The sequence below is a fragment of the Epinephelus lanceolatus genome, chromosome 14, assembly GCF_041903045.1.
Source record: "Epinephelus lanceolatus isolate andai-2023 chromosome 14, ASM4190304v1, whole genome shotgun sequence".
Classification (NCBI taxonomy): domain Eukaryota; kingdom Metazoa; phylum Chordata; class Actinopteri; order Perciformes; family Serranidae; genus Epinephelus; species Epinephelus lanceolatus.
In genome coordinates, this window is record NC_135747.1 from 23,490,720 (window position 1) to 23,513,137 (window position 22,418).

Below are 22,418 nucleotides of genomic sequence, written 5' to 3' on the forward strand. Positions count from 1 at the left end.
TTCTGGAAGATGATAATTATTGGTTGTACTACCATTATCATTGTCGTTGTTGATAGAGGAAATCTTGAAGCATTTTTCGAAAGTAATTCCAGAGAAATCACTTCAAATTGGCCTATTTTAGGGGGACAAGGGACCAGCTTTCGTTATAGCCTAATATTGCACAGAAATCTTTAAATTCAGGCATCCCCAGCCGCCTGGCACACTGTGGCACACGTGCCGTGATGTCAGCGCCTGCATTTTGATAACACATTTTGCAACTTGCTAGTTCTGTTTTGAGTTCAATTATGCAATTACACTGATAATCACAGTGACGGAATTTAACTGCCTTTAATTTGTTATTCAGGTGGAGATGGAGGGACTGCGGATGGAGCAGCCAGCCTGTGTTTCTGCTCTGCACAGACACCAGAACACGAGCTGCAACCTGCAAATGAATCCTAATAAAAATGAAGACCTGCTGGATACTTTCTGCTTTTTCTTCTTTCACCAAGCGCGTCCTGCAGAGGCTGTCTGACCCCCGGATGGCGCGGATTTATCTGCTTCTTTTTCATCACTTGATTTTTAAAGTAAGTTGCTTTTAGCTGCTGATTGAAATCAAGATCTTTTTTTTAATATAGCCTGGTTAAACTCTGCTTGCAGCTGCAGCAGTTAGAGCTTTTGAGCTGTGGAGGTCTAAACCTGCAACTCAAGAGAAAAAAAGTCTCCTATGTTAACTCAGTCGTCAGTTCAATTAAATCAAATGTCCATGGATAATTATTCTTGTTATAGGCATGGGAGGCTGGCCGCACCCCCGTCCTCACTTAGATTCATGCTAATCAAAGGTGCCAGTGTTTAACAAAACTGTGACCATTAATTGATTGCGATGGAAGGTGCGTAAAGTCGTATGGAAAGCATTGAAATGTGATAAGGCAATAGACCTGCGTGCATTCATGGCTGTGTTGTGAAACAGGGAATAGCTCGGTGGGAAGCAAGAAAATATAACCAACAATTTCCCACAATTATATATTATATTGTTGTGTAATAATTCCTAATTAATTCATTATTACCTTTTTTTTTAAAGTTGTTTAAAATAGACTACAATTACACATTGATCTGCTAATTTAAAAAATATTATTTGCTATTTTGTGTGCTGTGATGTTATATGATTTCAGGTGTTATAAAACATCATCAGGGCCTATATATACCTGAACCAACAAACCTCATTTGACATTAGAGCACAACTGTTTTACCGTCCCACATGCTGCCAGGTGTAACTGAGACCTCAAACCACTGTAAGTGTTAAATACATGACTAATTACAGACCTACTTATGAAAATTGAACACTAGTGTTATGCTAATACACCTTCACCCAGATAGAGCTTTAATCAAACTGGCCAGCAGTAAAGAGCACCCTTTAACGAGGCCGGAATATTAATTTAACATTAATTAATGACGCTTATGTGACAACCTGGACCTTTAATACAATGTGGCAAACCTGGTGGTGCCGTGTTATGCAGCGCTGTGCCGCTACAGATGACAATATTTTATTAAATATTAAATATTATGTGGACAGGGTTGAGACAACAGTGGATAAGGTGTTATCACCTTATGGTATGGATTATTTTTTAAAATTTTGTGGCTTAAATTGATGTTGTTATTTGAAGAACTGTGACTAATAATAGTAATAATATTAATTTTAAAATAATAATAATAATGAATCTTGACATGTCATGAGGATATCTTATAGGTTTTTGTGGTTTTCCTTGACTTTATCAGGTTCTTCGGACCCAGCCCCAGCGTCGCCAATCGGCTTCCCTCTTGGAGAGAGTGGACCAATCAGCGACAGTCTTGATGAATATTCATGAGTCCGAGATTCAAACCTTTGAGCGAGTTTGTCTTGGTCCACAGCATCATACCTAGGACTTTTCACAGGCACAAACTACATTTTCTTATGAATGGAAAGAGAAAAAATCAGTTCGGCTTAAATTGGGACTCATCCTTCACTGAGATCATAGAAGGAAAACAACAAAAGCAAGACAAGGGGAACCGCCAGAAGAGATGACAATGACTACAATTCCAGAAAGTCTTAATAGCCCTGCCTCAGGAAAAACCGTTTTCATGGAGTTTGGACCCCCGAGTCAACAAATGTCGCCTTCCTCCATGTCTCACGGACACTATCCAATGCACTGTTTACATTCTGCAGGTCATACCCAGCACGACAGCTACAGTCCAGCCTCGTCGTTCCCTAGATCTTTGGGTTATCCATACGTAAACTCCGTCGGCAGCCATTCCACCAGTCCATATCTCAGCACAGTACAGACTTACCAAAACAGCTCGGCACTCACACAGACGCGGTTAGAGGAGACAGGTAAGTGTGCAACAGCATCTTTGGATCTTAAATATGAACTTTCTGTGTTGGCACGGCTCTCATGTGTATACAGTCCTCGCTGTAGCGAAAAAGACGACCCAGATGTTGGAATTAGGCTTGGTAATTATTTATTGCGTAACGCTATAAACAATGTATGCAATTAAGGGTAATTATACCTAAAGTACAGCCTGTAAAACTTGCGCTGGAGTATTCATAGCTGCGCAGCACCGTTGGCTACAACTGCCTCCTCATTTTTTACCTTCTCTTTGCTCCTTTCTGTCTCTCCCAGCGCCAGAAGCAGAGAAAAACACGGTGGTGGAAGGCGGAGAGGTTCGATTCAACGGGAAAGGGAAAAAGATTAGGAAACCAAGGACTATCTATTCCAGTTTACAACTTCAAGCTCTGAACAGGAGATTTCAACAAACTCAATATTTGGCATTACCGGAGAGGGCTGAGCTCGCAGCGTCGCTGGGTCTCACTCAGACACAGGCAAGTCCACGAAAAACACAAATAGCTTCACACTGCAGCAGCACCACTGGACGTTTTTACGCCTTTTAAACCTCATTTCTTTTTTTTACAGTATGCATGTTTATTGTTATAATTGCTCCATTATTACAATCAATATGGATCATCACATATTAATATAATATGAAATGTTTGACACCAATTTAAGGATTTTTTCCCTGAATTTACCCGGCCATTCATGTGTTAATATCAATGACATCTTAATACAGTAATACCATAATCAAGGGCAAGATATGAATATATATTTTTTTTTCTCTTGATTTTATACAATGGAATCTACTGCGTGCGTAAAGCGTGCGTAAAAGGTGTCCAATTCTTTTCTAACGCTCCTTTAGTCAGTTTTCTCATCCAAATAATTTCCTTTGTCTCCCCAGGTGAAGATTTGGTTTCAAAATAAACGCTCTAAATTCAAGAAACTGATGAAGCAAGGCGGTGGCACAATTGACACCAACGCTTTAGCCACCGGCCGCGGACTGTCGAGCGGCTCTCCCTCGGTGGCACCTGTCTGGAGCTCGCCGACCACCGTGAAGACCTCGGTGGGGACAACCGGATCTTACATTCCCAGCTACACCTCATGGTATCCAACCACACACCAAGAGTCTATGCAACAGTCACAGCTCATGTGAACAGAGACCTCAGCCCTCGACTCTGCCATGGCTCGTGTATCGGGATGGTGAAGGGGCCTCTGCGCGGCCCAGCACTGATAATACACAACAACAACCCCGGAGTTTGCTGCCGCACGCCGCCAGTTGCAGTGGCCTCCTCGTGACGGCAAGCAGCGTAGAAGATGAAGGGAGGGAGCTGAGAGACTGAAAAGGCACGCATTGCGCCCAAGGGCAACAAGTCTGTGACAGTCAGCGGAAATGGAAGACAAATAGATCCTTTTTTGGCTGCTGTTTATCACTTTTGTGTCAGTTTCTATATTTTTTTAATCATATTTGTGTGAGTTATTCTGTTTATAAGAAAACACGTGTTTGTTTACACCAGATGTTGGACCCAAAGTGATGCTGACCTGAAACCAATCTGCATTCATTAACAGTTAAAGGTCTATTAGGCCATAAGGGGTGTTTCTTTAACCAAATAATTACAATTAATAAACCATCACCATAATGCTTACAGCACATTCAACCACAGGACATATTGTGCAAAGCCTCAAATCGCTACTATGTTGTTTATATGTGTTTGTTATTTAAGTTAAATTATTCAGACTAGTTTTTCTGTTGAGGTAAGTCTGTGTTCATTTTGTAAGTGTGTTTTGAGATAACAACACTGTGTTGTTAATGCTGCACTAACGCAAGCAAAGCTTTTCTATGCCGTGCCCCGATGTTATGTGAAAAAAAAGGAAAAGGCCTGACAATTTGCTGCTTTAGAAAAAAAATACCCGGAGGATGAGCAGCTCATTTGTCACTGTATTTTGTACATAATTTTCAGATTTGTTTTTGTGCTGTACTGGATACGCTGTGAAACAGGGTTTTAGGCTTTCTGTATTCGTCGAGATGTGTTTAGTCAACATAGAAAATATTTAGTTTTGTATTGATCACTTTAATTTATTGATCTGTTTCTGAAGTTTATGTACATAATGTGCAAAGTTTCAAAAGCAGTAAAATAATGATTTAAATTATGTCAAGAAAGGTGTCTGATTCAACACACCACCACCCCCACTCCTCTCTCATCCACCCCTCCTCTCATGTTGGAAAAGAAAGGCTTCAGCATGGTGCAGGTTTAATGCGAGCTGACACAAAGCGGTATCATGTTGGTTATTGTAGCAGACACCGTGTGAGAGCGTTTGTGTGAGCTGCAAAAGGCTCGTCGCTTAGATTTATGGTCGTGTTTAGCATTTAGCCTATATGGATTCCTGCTGCTGCTGCTGCTGCTGCTCACTGGTTGCAGATGTTGCCAAACCTCTGGAGTGGAGAATTAGAAATCTGACATTGCATCTAAAAAATATGACTTCCCATGCATCTGCACGAAAACATCTTTACTGTTGCATGCATCACATTAAATAGAAAACACATCGGCTGTGAATCCCGGCCGATATAAGCTGCATCATTTCTATCATCGCCATCTAACCGTCGCGGTGCGGGAGACCTGGATTCATTCAACAACACCGCTTATTTCTTTTCTTCAAGCTTTACTTGAAGATAATCTTCTATTTGTCTTGCGACAATCCCCATTTTTCTGCCGTGAATGGGAGAGATCACTTGTGTGTGTTAAGTGAATAATTGCGCAAGAGGCAGGTGCTGCAAAGAGACTGGACGAGCACGCGGGGACACAGGGCGGATCAGATGGAGATCAGTGAAAGTGGAAAGTTCAAAGGCCTTCTTGTTTGGGCTTCACACTTTATTCATTGGCTCTAGTTACGCAATCTTGCAGGAGGCCCTTTAGGTTATTTTAAATCGCAAAATGTGTTCACATACAACTAGTCTGATTTGACATGCTATAAAATAAAAAATGGGCATGCATTTTATTTATTATGATTTTTAGAAAATGTTAACTGAAACTAGACACAGGTGGAATTACCTGTCCATTCAAACAGCATTTACTCTAGATTGCAAAAATAACAAGAATGTAGAAAATAAAAAACAACAAAAAAGAAAATATTCCAGAAAACAATATATCTGAGGTTTAAATATTAATGTCCGTGCCTGCAAAGAAACAAAGAACGAAAGAAAGAAATTCATTGCAAATGCGCGACTTGTAGCCCTATCCTCCAGCTGCAATAGCTCCATGAATATATGCATGTTTTGCAATTGTAATGACAAATTTGATGCCATTTGTGCAGTGTGCAGCATCCCTTAAAGAGGCCAGCACGAGCCCATATACATCACATCATAACCGAATTCATTTCTAATTTATTTCATGTGTATTCGTTGTTAAAATGGGCAAAAAATAATGTATTATTATTATTATTATTATTATTATTATTATCATATACAGCAGCAGTATCAGACTAAACGAATCCGCTTCAGAGAGACTAAAAACAAAAAAGCTTTGGCCCAGTTTATCTATTGTCTGCTGCTTGTGTAACATTCCTGTAGCAACCCTGTCTCTTTTTTAATACAAAGCTCAGAACATACACAGCCCTTTGTGTGCAAGAAGTATAACAACCCTATGTATATTTCGATACCATTAAGAAAGAATATGAATTGTGCTGCTGCTGCTGCTGTAGTGAACATAAATCTGCCTACCTAGCCCCAGAAAGGCGCAGCTGCACATCCAAGAGGGTCAGCGTTATTTCGCTGTATTCTCCCCTTGATTATACGAGCTGAGCCCATCAAACCCAGCATAATTACAGTAATTTCGCCCTTATTTATTCTAATGCAGTTTCCTATCTCTAAGGTAATTATGAGCATTTTTTTTTTCGCACGGAGGAGCTTTCTGCGTTGACAAAAGAGACAGTGCTCTGAAAGAAATGTGCTGCTGCAATAGAGGAGAGAGAAAAAAAATATAGCGAAATAGGTGAGCTGCCATTTCGTCACTGTTCCCTTAGACTTAGCCTATGTGTAAGGCTGGCAAATTGCTTGCAGGTGTACATCACGGAGTTGTCAATGCGAAGAGGCTTCAAAATTAGCAAAGCACAATGTAAGCGTAATGAGAGCAGCGACGAGATTAAAGAACAACTTGTGTGTCTCCCCTTCCTTACATTTCCTCTCGGTGTGAGCAGCTTTCTTTACTATAGGACTTTTTGCACAAAAGCAACACATTAAACACCGGAGACTTTTTTTAAGTTAAAATAGCCCTAAGATTATACTGGGGAAGAAGCAGCCTTTGAAATAGTTTTATATCATGAAAGAACATTCATAGATGTGACTAAGAATTAAAAATAAATAAATGCTGCATGCAAGACCAAAATGGATAAATTATGCTTAGTCTGTTTCCTGTTTTTGCTCATCTCAAATGCATTCACCCGTCGTGCTACTTTCAGTGAATATTTAAGAAATAAACATTTAATACACACCTTTCGGCTTGCAATGAAGAGGCAGGCTCCCTCCCAGGGTTCTCCAGAAATCAGCAGGCAGACGAGCAGCAGCAGCAGCAGCATCCTGCAGCACAGACACAAGATAAGCGCTTAAATCCCCCAAAATGTGTCCCATGTGTTGGTCTAAGCTATAGCAGCAGAGTTCAGAATATGACTGAAAATGTCTGCTTTATTTCCCTCTCTTTATAGCTGATGGAAAAAAAATGTAGATTATTAGCATAAATGTTTACTCCTCATTACGCTGATGACATTGTGCACTCGAGATCTTGGTAATCTTTGGGGGAAATTATGAGTAATTTTTTAAAATTTAAAGCAGCAGTTACCATGCAATTCAGGCTAATTCTGCGTAGGCTCCACACGGATATAATTATCGTTGAGTCAAGATGTTAGGCTAAAAACTATGCATTGATATTCCCCATTTATTATGTACATACAACTTTGACAATGTTGATGCTTGAAATAGCGGGAAATTGTCTTGTGTAAAAATAACACCCCATATTAGGACATCTAAAATTGCGAAGAATTATATAGTAATTGCAGGCTTTCAGATCTGAAAGCCAGAATGCTCAAACCAGAGCAAATGTGGATGAAATTACAGATCAGGGTATAAATTAGGATAGGGGGTATGGCATTTACAAGTTGCCCGGAGAAATGCAAAAGTAAACCAAAGCAGCTCTAATCCATTGGTGGAAATCGAGCATTAGAAAACACCCAGAGATCTATTATCATTACTATTATTAATATTAATATTATTATTATTATTATAATGAAATCTATACATATTGTTCTTAAATCTGTGCTGATTACTTCACAGCTGGCGTACCTATAAGAAAAGCACACATGAGTGAATATTTAGGAGTAAACCAGCCACAGTGTTATTTCAGTTCATGGTGCAAGTGATCGTGCAGGCTTGTCATGATGCATGCATTTATTCTCCGCACTATAACAGTATAGGCACATTAAATCCACAAACACCTACACAAAGGCAGGCTATATATATATATATATATATATATATATATATATATATAAATATATATATGCAGATGTGTTGGAGCACAGCACAGACCTGCAGCATGTCTGGGATCGGATCCTGTCAGCTCCAGGGAGGAGGCTCCATCATGGAGATATAGCAACCGCTGACAAGCTACAGTCCTAATTATGTACAAGGAAACGATCCCACTTTATGGCCCGTGGTTGTTTGAAGGGAAGCGTGTGGGATAGACAGTGATGATCATGAATGAGAACTAAGTGATGGGACTGTATATTATTAATACCCCCCAACCCACCCTCCCCCCGCTCGATCTATCTATCAGAGTCAAAATAGCTCTGATAAAATAGCTTAAATAAAATGGGCTTTCTAGTTTTTTGGACGTGTGCCTGTGTTTACCATGTAGCCCACAGGCCCTACATGAGCCACATAAATAATGTAGGTCAATCTGCTCGTCTTCGGAGATCACAGGCTTTACTTGTGAGACGTGAGAAATGTTTCCATGATGTTGTAGCTCCGGGCTGTCTTGGACCGAGTTCCTCTCCCCTTTTTCTCTTGTTAGGCTGAGTTCATAAAACGTCTGGAAAGCGGCTCACTGACTCCACAGAGTCTGAGGAGCCTGTGCTCATTCATACCCACCCTCATCTTCCCCTCTCCGCATGCCAAGGCGTGTTGTTGTGTTGCCTCCCCCCTCCGCTGAGCCTGCGCCCCGGGCCTCTGCCTCTGCCTCTGCCTGCCTGAGTGAGTGAGCCCCGGTTCGGCTAATCGTCTGTCGACGGAACCGGGTAAAATAAGCCTAGACAGCTGGGGAATTAGCCTATCTCAGCTTGCTTGTCGACCTCTTGTAATTACAAACAACATAAAAAATACTTATGAAATAGCTTTTAATCAGTATAACGTTAGCTGTACAAACGTCCACCTAGCTTTAAGTTCAACGGCCATGACGAACTTAGAGCTAACGGCTAGCTCTCGGTGGAGCTATTAACACGGTTGCCAGGCAACGCAGCTAAAGGTTAGCTTAATAAGCTAGGCTATTAATTTGTTAGCTACAGGTGTGCATTTATCAGGTAATTTTTTTAACGAGTTTCACCCTATTACAATAAAAATACAGGTAAATATAATTCAAATGTAGGCTAACATGTTTGTGGCAGCCTACTTTGATTAAAGATATCGGGAGTTTCCCACATTAGATTAAATTAGCCATATTAAGCTAACGTTATCAGTTTCTAAAATAAAGTCATCTGATGTGGGAAAATCATGCAGCATTTGTGCTTTAAAAATTAAATAAAACCGATGTATATTTCTGTAAAATAAAGTAGGCTAGACTAAAATAAAAATAGAATAAAATAAATTGTTCATTGGCTCTTTACAAAACCAATAAGGCTACACAAAATATCCCCAGTCATCCATAAATAAATGCCTGTTATGAAAGGAAAAAGAGACGTGAAAGAGGCAGAAAACATTTTTTAAAAGAAAAAAGAGAGATGCATATTCACAGAAAACATTTTTATTTAAATAACGTCTGGCCATATATGTGGAACATTGCTAAAATAAATAAGACAAAAAATACAATTAAGTGTGATACAAGTAAATCAGAGGGTAGGACAATCAGTAGCTTACGGTGGATAATGGATTTGCACCAGTAGCCTAAAACAAAAAAAGAGTCAACGCGACATGGGCTATCAAAAAGCTGTGGTAAAATATTTACAAACGTGGATTCAGACACTTACCCCCCTGTAGGCCTATATTCAAATCAACTAATGACATAAGGAATGGATAAAGGTACGCTGTTTTATCGCACAACAAAATGAGGTCATATTGAAAAAGGCACGATACAGTTAATAACTTGTGCTACATTTGATTTGTGACAGGTTGTCCTGCGATGGATGTTTTGTTTTTGCAGAAATGGCAAAAAAGTGACGTCCGCGTAAAAGCAGGCTTGCGCCCAGGCTGTGATTGCTTTGGGTAATAGTGGTTCATTCATCCCTCGACATAAACAAAATAAATAAATACAAAAATAACTGTAGAAATCTGTGTCTACCATTTACCAGTGCGAAGACTGGCAAGGTCCATGAGCCTGTCTGGCTCCATTAACTTCTCCTAGGTGCCTGCGTGTTTGGTTCGCATGGCGCACACACGAGGTCTGTAAAATGAAGGTATTGGCATTTTTCTTTTTTTTCACCAGTATTGTCCGATTTAAACCCGATTTTATTGTTGTTGTTTGTTTCAGAATATCGTCCCAGCGCTTATGGCGGAGTTGTGGTGGTGCTGGATCAGAGGAGGCTGCAGATGCGTCGTAGAGTTCGTGGTTGAGTACCAGGAGTAGTTTGCCAAAAACGATGAAGGCGCAGTCGTGTTGGGAGGGCTGCTGCTCTGAGGTAAACTGGAGTTGACACTGTTCATTCTTTGAGTCTGTGGAAAGTCCCAGGCAGTAGTTGGCGGAGACGTGCAAGGGGGAGATTCACTAGAAGCAACATGTTGCTCTGGGGGGATTTCTCCACTTTTCCACAACTTCTTGAACTTGGAGCGGCGGTTTTGGAACCAGATTTTGACCTGAGAAAGAAACGGATGCAAGCAGAAAATTGATTAACATTATTTTCCGGCTTAAATCCCCCCATATTTAAAAAAAAAAAATCATCTCACATTAGACATAGAGTGAATATTTGACAGCGCATGAATCCATGTCTTAGATGCACCCACCTGTGTTTGCGTAAGGCCCAGCGAGGCTGCCAGCTCGGCCCGCTCTGGTAGAGCCAAATACTGCGTCTTTTGAAACCTCCGTTGAAGTGCAGCCAGTTGGAAGCTGGAATAAATGGTTCGAGGTTTCCTGACCTTCTTTGGTTTTCCATTAACCATCCGGATTTCTGGCTCGCTCTCTTCTTTCTCTGAGGGAACATTCAAAAACAATTCACGTTATGCATGAAGGATATTGCAGTTTTTCAGTTGCATAAAACTTCTGCACATTTTGCACCGCCATCATGTTTGTGTAACCTGATAATTAATTTGGTTTTATCAGATTTTTAGATCATAATGCCGAGGGGAAAATCAGAAGTAGCCAAAGTTTTGCGTTAGATTTGTATTTAACAATACCTTCATTCATTATTAGTGTTTATGCAGATCTGTGCAAGACAAGTGGGCAATGTGTCTAATAATTTCTGGCCACATAATAATTACCTTGTCACTTGTGTGTTGTGCATGATTCAACTTGCTCCTCAAACATTTCATGCAATAGGCAAGTTCAGTCTCAAACAAAAGCATGTAATTAATTTACACGTAGGCTATAAATAAAATAAAAGAGCTTCCTTACCTGTATCGGCTGGAGTAGGAGAGGAGTTGGAGCCGTAAGAGCTGTATGAACCATAAGATGAGTTGAAACCAAGGTCGTATGACTTTGCGTTATATGGCACAGTACTCGTGGCGTTGCCGTGGTACTGGTAAGAGCCGAGTTGGCCAAAGGGAGACCCTGCGCAGTGGCCAGGCTGTTGGCTGTTGTAATAGCTGCTGTCCGTCGCCGTGGACACCGGCAGAGTCGGGGACTCCTGCGATTTGTGCAAGCTGTGGTAATTGCTTGAGGTAATCTGGTTCGAATGCATATCAGTATTTAAGTTCTCAAAAACCCCAGTCATCTTCGAGTTGGAGCGGAGCAGCCTCGTGTAAACCTATGCGCAAAAATCGCAAAACTGCGAAACTGCGAGCTGAAAACACGACTCAAATCTTGGACTGATGACACCTTTTCGTGAATCGAAACGCATCCCCGTGTAAACTGTGGCAAAATCAGCGGAAGGTGTGTCCCTCTCTCAGTGGCCTCTGATTATCTGCTACGGTCGGTGGTGGGAGCGCATTTATGAGAGAGTGAGAGGGAGAGCTACTGTGTCTGAGGCAACCAATGAGTAAGGGCTGCACGACTGACTACTCCCCATCGCGTCCACCCTCCATTATTTGTTCAGGTCTGTCTGTCCTGGTTGTCTGCAGAGAGTTCTCCATCAAAGCATCTCAAAAGAACCACTGAAAGGTACCATGACTAAACCTGCAGGCCCAACAGGGGCTTTAACCTACAGATTAAATATATATTTTCTGTGCATAACCGGCCATTAATGTAGAACATTTAATGTGACTTCAACATGTGGATAACATGTACTGCACACTGGAAAAAGACCCCATTAAATTGGTGCCTCAATTAGTTTTCACTGGCTTTGCGGTCAGCCCTCTTCATTTGAATTTCACGCTTGTCAGTATAACAGATTTATGCTCGTTTTTCAGCACACTGAGTTAGTTTCGGTGGAACCACAGGCCTTTTGGGTGTCCCTACATCATTGCATTTTGGTCTAAAAAAGAACTCAGACTAAGGACAAACCGAGTGTGGTTCACACTTGTCTTGAGAAAGAGAAGGACACTGAGGGTAGGTCAAAGGGGGAAACAAATGTGTTGACACCAATTTAAGCCCTATGAATGATGCTGGAGGTGACTCAAGGGGATAGCAACAGCGCACCCAGGTGTTGGAAATCTGACTTACAGCCATTTTCCTTTGGCCTTCTGTCTGCATAGAGAACAAAAAAGAAACATCAACTGCCTTATGGATAAACTTTATTCTGTATCAATAGGTTCACAGAACTATGGCTGACCACTACGACCTCACACTGACTCCAAAGTGTTAGTTCTCCTACAATAGAGAAGTTCATGTTATGACAGAGTTGTTGAGTAGCCTGTGTTACGCGCCACAAGATGGCAGTATAGTTCCTTTTATTAACACAACTAATAGAGATAGTTTTCTGTAATGCCACTGCATGTATTAATCAGGCTAAACTGAAAATGTTTAACTTGCTCTAAGATAAATTCTGTCAGCCAGAGCAACACTTCAGCACCCCAGACAGTGTCATAGATATACGGGGTTTATGCAACACATTTATAATCTAATGCAAGTCAAAACGACGCCTAATGGAATCGTTATGAAGCTTATCTCTCTGTTAGAGATCTCTCTGTTGAACAATGTATGAGCTTTTTAATTTGTTTGTATACTGTCCCCAATATTGAAGATAACACCAATACAAAATAGCATATCACAGCAACAAAGATGACATCTTTAACATCAATTTTACTGTTTACTTGGCAACAAACCCATGTCTGGTTCTGATTTGTTGCATGGCTGTTTCACTGGAGTACATTCTATTGTCCAGGTTTGGTTGATAACGGTTCCACCTCTTAGACATACTCTGATGGACCTGCCTTCCCCATTGGAAAGTTCACACCATTTCTTAAATCTTAAAGATGATATGTTGATGGTATATGGAAAATCACTTATATACAAACAAACCCTCTAACTTTACAAAATGTTACATTAAAAATCATTTAGAGAACCAACTGATTAAATCTTGGTTAAAGGGGCACTCCAGTTATTTAGTGTTGAACTTCCATAAAGTTGGGACATTTGCAAGAGACAGATTTATAAGACAGTCCTAATCAAAGCAGCCAAGGCTGAGATGTCCCAACTTTTAGTCCATAGAATGGGTCAAGCTTCAGAAAGGCTGGATACAATTACCATAATGCAACTCCATAGTGTCTTTGACCCTCCCTGCATGGTTACCTGCCACATCTTTTAAACTCAGTGTACCAATTTGTAATTATAGGCTTTCTGTCATAAATAACAAGATACCTGGATGATGTCTCTATAGTAATTTTCTCAGATTTAAATGGAAATGTGGTAAATCTCCCTCTATCTTATAAGCACCCAGATATCCCTGCTCACCTTTCATCTCAGATCCATTTGGAGATGCCAAACACGAGCAACAGCCCTAGAGCCAGCTCTGGGGCTGTTGCTTGAATCACAGATTGTACTAAATCCACTCAGACACTCTACACTAAAATGAGGGCACTGTTGTTCGAAGACACAGAGAGTTCTACTTCTACATGAATTAACCTACCATTAAGTTAATCACACATTCACTGCCCTTGGTGCTTTGCTGCTCTTTCTCCACAGACAGAGTGCCCAGAGTATGCTCTGCTGCTCAGAGAATGTGGTGTTTTAAATAACCCAAACGATACATTCCAACAGCCCTCCAAATGTATGAATGATCCAGTTTGTGCCAGGGCGCACTCCGGCACTCGGACTTAGTATTATCGATGCAGCCAATGAGTATAGAAGTGGATCGAGAATGAGACCTGTCTCTCAAACTCAGACCAAACTCAGATCAGACAGTAAAACTAGGCAGTGCTTGCCTATTTCTCACCTCGCATGTTTTCAGAAACATATTTTTGTGCACTGTTTCGCTGTAATAAGAGAATTTGTGAACAAGAAGCAAGCACAGTTCTGTTAACTGTATTGTAAAAGTCAAGGCTGAAAATGCTGAAATCAATCATCAATTTGCCATAATGTTTCTTGTTAAAAATAACAAGCTTGCAGTAAAGTCACCCACCAGCAGGAGGGTTTATTGGTCTGGTGTGGCGCAGTGCATCCTGGTAGTTGTAGGTTTTCCACCTCTTGGACAAAAGCAAATGGCACAGCCCTTTTCTGTGTTTTCTCTGGGCATGTAGCACCAATTTCCAAGTATTTGCATCTTTCTTTTGCATCGAGAGCACAGTTTTATGAAAAGACAATTTCCTGGTGCTGATGCACTTATTTAAGAAAAGTCATCCAGAGCCACAGAAAACACAAGTATGCCTTCCTATAATGGGTTAACTAAAACCGCATAAAACTGGTGGAATGCCTCTTATAATTTCTTTAGCCTGAGAAAGCTTTATGCAGCTGCTGTCCTAGTTTAGTTAATACTTATTTATTTTGATCTATTTCATTGCACGCTGTTGTTATTTTTCTTTACTCTGCCCGTTTGTTAGTGAGGGCATGATGAGACCCCTACATCCAGTTCAGGGAGGCTTCTATCTGCCCATTGTTTTCCTGAAAGGCAAGCAATCCTCTCCCACCATGGACAGTGCGGCTGCATGTCACTGCTCATTAGTAGAGCACAGTCTCTGTATTCAGCTTCCCGGCATCATAGCCAGAATGAGCAAAAAAATCCTCCAGTGAGAGTCACGTAGAAGCTGAAAAAGACTGTTTCTCTAATTAAGTATTCTCACAGCAAACAATGGAAGTCATGTGAGCAATTATCTCCTCTGTTCAGGATTCTTTTCATTACGGTTCAGTTGATGAGCTGGTTTTCTGGATAAAGAATACAAATAATTTTTGCTATTAGAATTTTTCATAATCCTCAATATTGTTTGCACAGGTGAGTTTCTCTCCCTGGAACAAAAGATTTTTCCTAAAGCATATGTAACTCATGCCACATGCAGTACCTGCGTATTTGAATGCAAAATATTGAGATATTTCACAAGGAAAATGTAAACAGCTTCAGACTTGATTGAAATAAGGAGGTTCCTCCAGGGAATGCACAAGTCATAGCGGTCAGGGAGGATTTCCCAACATAGTTCCACAATCTCAGAGTTCACGGTCAACATCAGGATGTGCCAAAACATTCATAACCGCACAGTGTGTTGGCTGGGCAGCATAGTTCTTATCATACCTTTCCTTTCAGCCCTTCATGAAAAAAATGGTTGTTGTTGCTACTTAAGTTCTCGATGGTCATGCCCAGTTGGTTGATTATAATTTGGATCCTCTGCTGCAGAGCAGCTGGCGTAGTGGATCTTCCCAGTGTTCAATGACATGAAAATGATGCCAAATGACAGGACACAGATGTAAGCAGCTTTTATCATGCATTCCAAATTCCCATTTATGCAGGAGCTTCTCTTGACTTGGCCTTTAGCACTACAGTCAGACCGCTTTACATATGTTTTCAGCTTTTTCTCTTCTTCCAGTTCACAGTCTCATCTTTGTTTATTCACGATTTTAAAAAAGACCAAACTACAGTATCCACGATAGGAGCACCTCTCTTTGTCTTTAGCTCTGCTATCAATAATTTAACCTAATTTAACCCATTATTATTATTTAATATTTCTTGACTGCTAGAGACAGTTGGCAATGTGCCACACATTAGTAGAGATGACCTAAAAATTATTGTTGCCTCTTGTCAGTTTGGTTTTGATTACTCCATTTACCTTGCTTGATGGATACAATTCTTGTTGATTCTAATACATCTATTATGAGTATAATATATGTAGTATACAGCTGAGGTGGGGCCAACGCTGTACATTTTGTTTCAGCCATGGGGGGACATATATGAAACACGTGGTTTGGTTGTCCTCTGTCAGAAAATCTTGAGCATTGAACACTTAATTTCCCATATTCTGGTTAATTTCTATGATCAATGTTTGCCTTTTCCACATCAATTCATGGTGTAAAGGTCTAATATTTTCAAGTAAAAGTTCTCTGCTACTTCCACAATTTTATTGGGAGGGACAAATGCACATGTTCTAAATACCCAGGAGGATGTGTCCCCTGTACCCCTCAACTCAAATCTTTGCATTCAAGTCCTCAGTCAAGACTGACAAGTCCCAAGTCCTAGGCAAGGCATGTCTAAAGACTGTCCCAGGGGCCATTTTTAAACAGCCCACAACTTGTTCAAAATACACAGTCACACAATGTTTGTTAATCAAGCAAGATCACTTTATATTTTTTCATTTACCTTATGATGGCAGGACTCTTATATAGTTTGTAGACATGCACAAAGTAGTAACCACACAGGTGGAAATGTGTTTTCATAAACAGACGGCAAACCAACAGTTGCCTCACAGCAGACATTTCCTGCTAGTTAGCAGACACAGCCACAACAAAGAAGTGTGAAGCTGACAGTGAGGACAGCTGCTTTCAGAAGCAATCTTTACTGTAAGATGAAACTGCTGCATTTGTCTCATTTGTATGTATTTTATTTTTTCTTTTAATGGCACATATGATGTGAGAAGAAGCTGATCCCCAGGTATTTTCACAATTTTGGATCTGCCCCCCATTTAAAAAAGTTTGGACCCCCCCTGTCCTTAGCTTTGGGTTTCCAGTCCTAAACAAGTCATAGTGTGCGCTTCACCAAATACAATGCCATTTTCACCACAGAGTTATAATATATTACATTTACAAAAGTGATGAATACTTTATAAAATTTGTATTTACTTGTGAAAACTAGTTTGTTTGAAATTGTTGCATCCCTGACTAAATCCTGACCCACATGTTTAACATACTGCAAGTCATTTTTTGTTGACCACTGGCATACTTTTTATACACAAACAAAATTATATTTGGTATTTTTTCCATCTGGCGCTCAGTAACTTAACATTTGTTCTTCATAGTTCTCTCCTGGAACTTGATTAGATGCTGTCGGATTAGTTCAGACAAAGTGGATCTGGGGAATTAGGGATCAAATTGCTGGGAAGGGATAGTGTTAATGTTCGTTAACAAGGAAATGGGCTTAGGGGAGCGAATCATGTATTTTCATGTCAGAAGGCTCAGGTCCAACTGAACTCATGAGTCATTGGTGTTAAAGTCCAATTTGAGTTGCAAATTTTGATTTTGTCACGTGAGGTCTGAAGTCATCAAATGTGTGACTTGTATCTGACTCAAGTCCAAGACGTGACTTGAAGCCATACCCCTAGTAGTGCTTAAGTATAAACATGAACAGAACAAACAAACAATCTATTGAGTCAAAGAAAAGATGTCATAGTATGGGAGACATTTTGCTATATAGACCACAGTATATAGTGGAATCCATATAATTTAAAGTAGTCTGTCTCAGTCACCATCTGATTACAGCCCATACATCATGTCAGCATCTGTTTTCCCATTAAAAAGGCTGTGAAGAGCAAACATGTGCTCATAAAAAGGCAACACTGGCTGATATTGACATTTTGTCTTGAGGAATCAAAGTGCACAAAACAGGAAGTCATTGTGAGCGATAACAACCCTGACATTCGGAGGAGTTATTGATCTTGAGCATCTGTTATCTTGTTTTTTTTGGTGTTGCAGAAGCTCACAAGGCAAACAAAAGCTGAGATCTTTTCAATGGCACACCATTTGCACTCTATGAGTTGAGGTTACATGAATAGTATAAGAAGTCAGGGCTCGATAGCAGAAATCAACATAGCACTTCATGACCACATAGAGCCTACTGTGTGTTTACAATGGCAATGACAATGCCCGGTACAAAAATGACAGTACGATTGGCAATATAGGAGCCAGAGGGGGAGGGAAACGGAGGAATGGATGTTACACTGAAACCCATTTATTTATCTATTTAGATACAAACTGCTGTTGATTTCAGTGGAAAATCTAAAATGAATAAATCTGAAGATATTTTCATTTAAGTATGTTCTGCATGTGCAGAATGGTCTTTTGCCGAGAACACACTCCACATCCCACAAAGATTTACTGCAAACATTGTCCTGCAGCTTTTGATTGTTGGTATGTAAGTTTGTTTGCTCTTGTTCTGTATGGTGGGAGTCTCTGTGTGTGGGTGGACAGATGTTGTTCACTGTTAGTGATGAGCACATCTCAAAAACAAAGCACAGGTTTGGACTGAGGATGGCTGTTTTTGGTGCTTGGTGGCCCAAATTTAACCTATGATACTGACTTTTTTTTTTTTTTTTTTTGTTAAATTTGTCAGAACGAGTGAACCAGACATTAGACTTATGTTTTCTGCGTTTAACAAATGTATAAGTAAAAAGAAGTCTACATTTCATGGGGTTAGTGGATAATACTTAAAATAAGATATTCTTCCCCAGCATAAAAAATATGTTTGTTATATTAAAGTGTTGTAATCATTTGACAGTTATTTTAATAACTTGGTCAAAATCAGACATTGTTTGACATTTTGCAGTAGAATTGAGTTAAAATAATAGGATATCTTAAATGAAATGATTTGACTATTAAATACCACCACAACTTTTGGATAAATATTAAATTGGTTCAACTTAATTAGGTTTTTTGAGGTCAAAGCAAATCATGTTGGTTACACTACACGTTTGCTACATTAAAGTGTTGTAATCATTTGAGAATTATTTTAATAACTTGGTCAAAATCAGACATTTTATGACATTTTGCAGTAGAATTGAGTTAAAATAATAACTTAGAATATCTTAAATAAAATAATTTCACTATTAAATACCACCACAACGTTTGGATAAATATTAAATTGGTTCAACTTAATTGAGTTTTTTGAGGTTAAAGCAAATCATGTTGGTTATACTACACTAATTGTTAGATTATAAAAGACTCATTGAATTTGTATTGGACTTAATAATGCCAGAGTTGGAATTACTTAAAAAGATGCATGCAATTTGTTACTTAATTTTTTTTTAATTGAGCCAGTAGATTCTTTTTATTGAGTGTAATACATCCTACACCAACAGCATGTAGTTGCAGTATATTTCTTGAAACCATGTTTAAGTACTTTTTATAAGACAAAGTTGTCAGTAGGATCTAAATTATTATTATACTATTAAATATACTATTAAAAATGTACTATTTTGCCATATATACTTGTGTTTATACTTATGCTTATGTTATCTATTTTTCCCCAAAAGAGTAGTGATATTTTTACAAAAGGTAAATCTTAATTAAAATACTAGCTTTTTAAAGTAAACTCACAACGGTGTATAATATGTCATTTTACATGTTTCCAGCGAGCATCATTAAATTAGCATTTAACCTAAGCTATACTCTGGTTCACCGTTTAAATGTGCATTCATTTTGGTAAGCTGAGACATGCAAAAATACATAAAAAATGCAATGTCATTATGTTTAAGCAGTACGATTGCTTAAGTACAGCACAGTTCAGTTTCAGTGGTTTCAATTTAGCACATCTTAAAGAATAGTAATTTTGACTACACAAATGATAACACATAATAACAGTATATACATATATTTTAAACTTGGCTATGGTAAATGGCTGTGGGTGTTTTTCATTATGTACTGTACTAGGGGTCAACAGGAGCAGTAATGGTTTCTAGCTCAGCAGAGTGATTTGGCTGTCGGTGGATTCTCTTCACTGATCTCCTGCTGGGTCTATTGGAGCATTCATCACCTTGGCAACTCACCCTTTTAGTCAAATCACATTACTGCAAGTTTTTCGGCTTTGGCTTAAAACTTTAAATACTTCCATGAAATGCCTCCAAAAAAAACACAATAGAAGGTTTGTCCATTGTTTTCAAAATGCTTTAGAGCATTAGCCCAAGACACAGAGTCAGCAAATGTGAGGCGTGTATACATCCACCGCATGTGCTTCTTGCAAACATGGAAATGATTTACCAAGTGTTTCTTGACCTCTCCGTCTGAAAGGTTGAGCCTGTACACTTATGTCCACATGGCTGCGGACATGAGTGGGGTTGGAGTTGGAAACCCTCAGCATGGTGTTCATGATTGAGCATGTGTTTCCTTAGAATTAGTCATGGTGGCTTTTCCTCTGAGGAGAAGTTATTTTTAACAACAAAGTCTTTAATGACGAGCACAGGCGAAGGATAACAATTGAAAGGAAGTGTTCCCTTTTGAGGCCGTAACAGATGTAGGGTTAATGTTTGATGCTCCACAATGGGACAGTCTGTTGTGTTCGAATTAGCTACAGTTCACTAACAAAGTATTTACCACACTACAAATTTAAATGTACTCAGAAAAAGGAAGACTGAACATTACTGATCCATTAATGATGTTGTATTAAAACCCTTAAAGGGACAGTTCACCCCAAAATAAAAATACTTATTTTTTTCTTTTACCTGGTTGGCTGGCTGGTTATCAGTCTAGACTGTTTTGGTTTGAGTTGCCAACTGTTGGAGATATTGGCCAGAGAGATGTCTGCCTTTTTTAAAATATAATGTAACTAGATGGTGGTGCTCCAAGCGCCAACATTTTTTTTTTTTTTTTTTTTAAACCCAACGCAATGTCTCTTTTCAGAAATCATGACCTGGTTACTCAAGGTAATCCACAGACCTTGTGAGCAGTTTCATGCAGGAACTATTTTCTTTCTACCAAACTACACCTCCCAACCATATCACTGTGCAGAGGGAAGCGTGCATCTACTGCTAGCTCACTTAGCTCACTGCTAAGCTTGCTAACATTACAGCTCAGCCAAAGAGGACACCATGAATGACTACATCCCACAATGAATCTATGAGTAGATGCACACTTCCTTCTGTGTGGTGATACGGTTGGCGGGTGTAGTTCAGTAGAAAGAAAATAGTTATTAAATGAAACTGCTCACAGCAAGGTCTGTGGTTTATCTTGAGTAACCAGGTCAGGATTTCCAGAAAGAGACATTGCTGTTGAGTTTTCCAAATGTGTTTTCTTGGCGCTTTGAGCACCACAAGCTGAGTGACATCTAGTTCCTTTATATTTTAGAGAAAGCAGACATCTCTACATCTGATATCTCCAACACTCAACACCTCTCTAACAAACAATCTAGACTGATAAACAGCATTACAGGTAAAAATAAAAATGTGTATTTTTGGGGGTTGAACTGTTCCTTTAACCTAATCTTTATGCTTTTTTGAAAATTTATTTGAATAATTGCATGGTTCTCAGCAGGTTGAAACATGTCCACAGCCTCTTTGGCATGTGATATAAATGTCAAATCCTCCACTGAAATAGTTCAAACACTGCCGATGCCTGATGTGAGGACACACTTCCTAGTTCCTCATAATTATCAGATTATTTTGAAATATTGGTGGTGATAGTTTTCACAAAATACAAAAATGACATCTCAAGTAACTTCCCTGCCTGCTGTATAACACGATTGTCATGACATAATGAAAACACAACCAAGAGGGAATTCCTTCGCACTAACACAAAAATGGATTTGCACTTTGCAGGGATAACAAAGGAATCCCCAGAATTCCCTGTGTCATCTGCGCGGCCTGCCTGAGAAAGAATTCAGAGAGGTCTGCGAGGTCCCGCTCCCTTCATTGTTGATTCAGCGGCACACACCCCCACCCAGCACCCATAAATGGAAGCAGTCCTTTGTGCGAGGGGAGTGGAGCAGATTTACTGCGGATGGTCTCCCTACAAAGGACCACGGCACTGTCACAACAGCACCAGGATCAGCTGCTCCCTCTTTCACACAGTATGATTTAACGCCGTGCTTCACACAGCCACTGATGCAGACACAACTTCTGCGGTCACTCAGAATCTATGCACCTCAGCAGCAGAACGGGGAGAGGGCTCTCTTCTCTATTTCTGAATACAGCCACCACTACGATGACTTCATTTGCAGTTACTTATTTTTGCTAACAATGCATAAATTCCAGTCTTACTATTGCTCTGTAGGTCCAGAAGTCCAATATTTCCTTTACATATTTATATGCCCTCGAATTTTAGACCCAGCTCAGTCACCAGAATAAAATTTTGTCATTGTATATTTCTGCAAATACGTTACATTTGTACATTTCATACTTATCATACCAACATTTCTAAAGTGACGTTCAGTTTTGCTTACATGTTATGAGCTGACTTTGTCACTGGGAGGTGGAAGGGGATGGTGGATGACATGACAGCTAGGGGAGGCGCCTGCCAAGCTCTAGACCACTGTTTGACACCAACAAACAACAAAACCATTTCTTTATAGAGAGACATCCGTAGCATATCCAGCTGCATTTATGTCACCAAAAATGGGTGTTTTTTTAGTGAGACATCAGTGACATTTCCAGGCAAACAAACCTGT

General features: G+C 39.7%; 2 protein-coding genes across 2 annotated transcripts; one reads left to right on the forward strand and one right to left on the reverse strand.

Moving 5' to 3' along the window:
* The first annotated feature begins 296 nt into the window (after positions 1–296).
* On the forward strand, positions 297–4,500 carry dlx1a (distal-less homeobox 1a). The gene is made up of 4 exons (XM_033617029.2): positions 297–563; positions 1,753–2,344; positions 2,634–2,833; positions 3,244–4,500. The coding sequence occupies exons 2-4, from the start codon at positions 2,035–2,037 to the stop codon at positions 3,493–3,495; spliced, it is 762 nt and encodes a 253-aa protein (XP_033472920.1). The 5' UTR covers positions 297–563; positions 1,753–2,034; the 3' UTR covers positions 3,496–4,500.
* Positions 4,501–10,004: 5,504 nt separating this feature from the next.
* dlx2a (distal-less homeobox 2a) lies at positions 10,005–11,656 on the reverse strand. Its single transcript, XM_033617823.2, has 3 exons — positions 11,147–11,656; positions 10,540–10,724; positions 10,005–10,392 (listed from the first exon to the last, which is right to left on the reverse strand). The coding sequence occupies exons 1-3, from the start codon at positions 11,463–11,465 to the stop codon at positions 10,066–10,068; spliced, it is 831 nt and encodes a 276-aa protein (XP_033473714.1). The 5' UTR covers positions 11,466–11,656; the 3' UTR covers positions 10,005–10,065.
* Between the last annotated feature and the right edge of the window lie 10,762 nt (positions 11,657–22,418).

Coding starts and splice junctions, on each gene's coding strand:
- dlx1a (XM_033617029.2), top strand. CDS start 2,035: ATGACAATGACTACAATTCCAGAAAGTCTTAATAGCCCTGCCTCAGGA. Junction 2,345..2,633: donor GACGCGGTTAGAGGAGACAG/GTAAGTGTGCAA, acceptor TGTCTCTCCCAG/CGCCAGAAGCAGAGAAAAAC. Junction 2,834..3,243: donor TGGGTCTCACTCAGACACAG/GCAAGTCCACGA, acceptor TTGTCTCCCCAG/GTGAAGATTTGGTTTCAAAA.
- dlx2a (XM_033617823.2), bottom strand. CDS start 11,465: ATGACTGGGGTTTTTGAGAACTTAAATACTGATATGCATTCGAACCAG. Junction 10,725..11,146: donor TCCTACTCCAGCCGATACAG/GTAAGGAAGCTC, acceptor ATGTTCCCTCAG/AGAAAGAAGAGAGCGAGCCA. Junction 10,393..10,539: donor TGGGCCTTACGCAAACACAG/GTGGGTGCATCT, acceptor TTTCTTTCTCAG/GTCAAAATCTGGTTCCAAAA.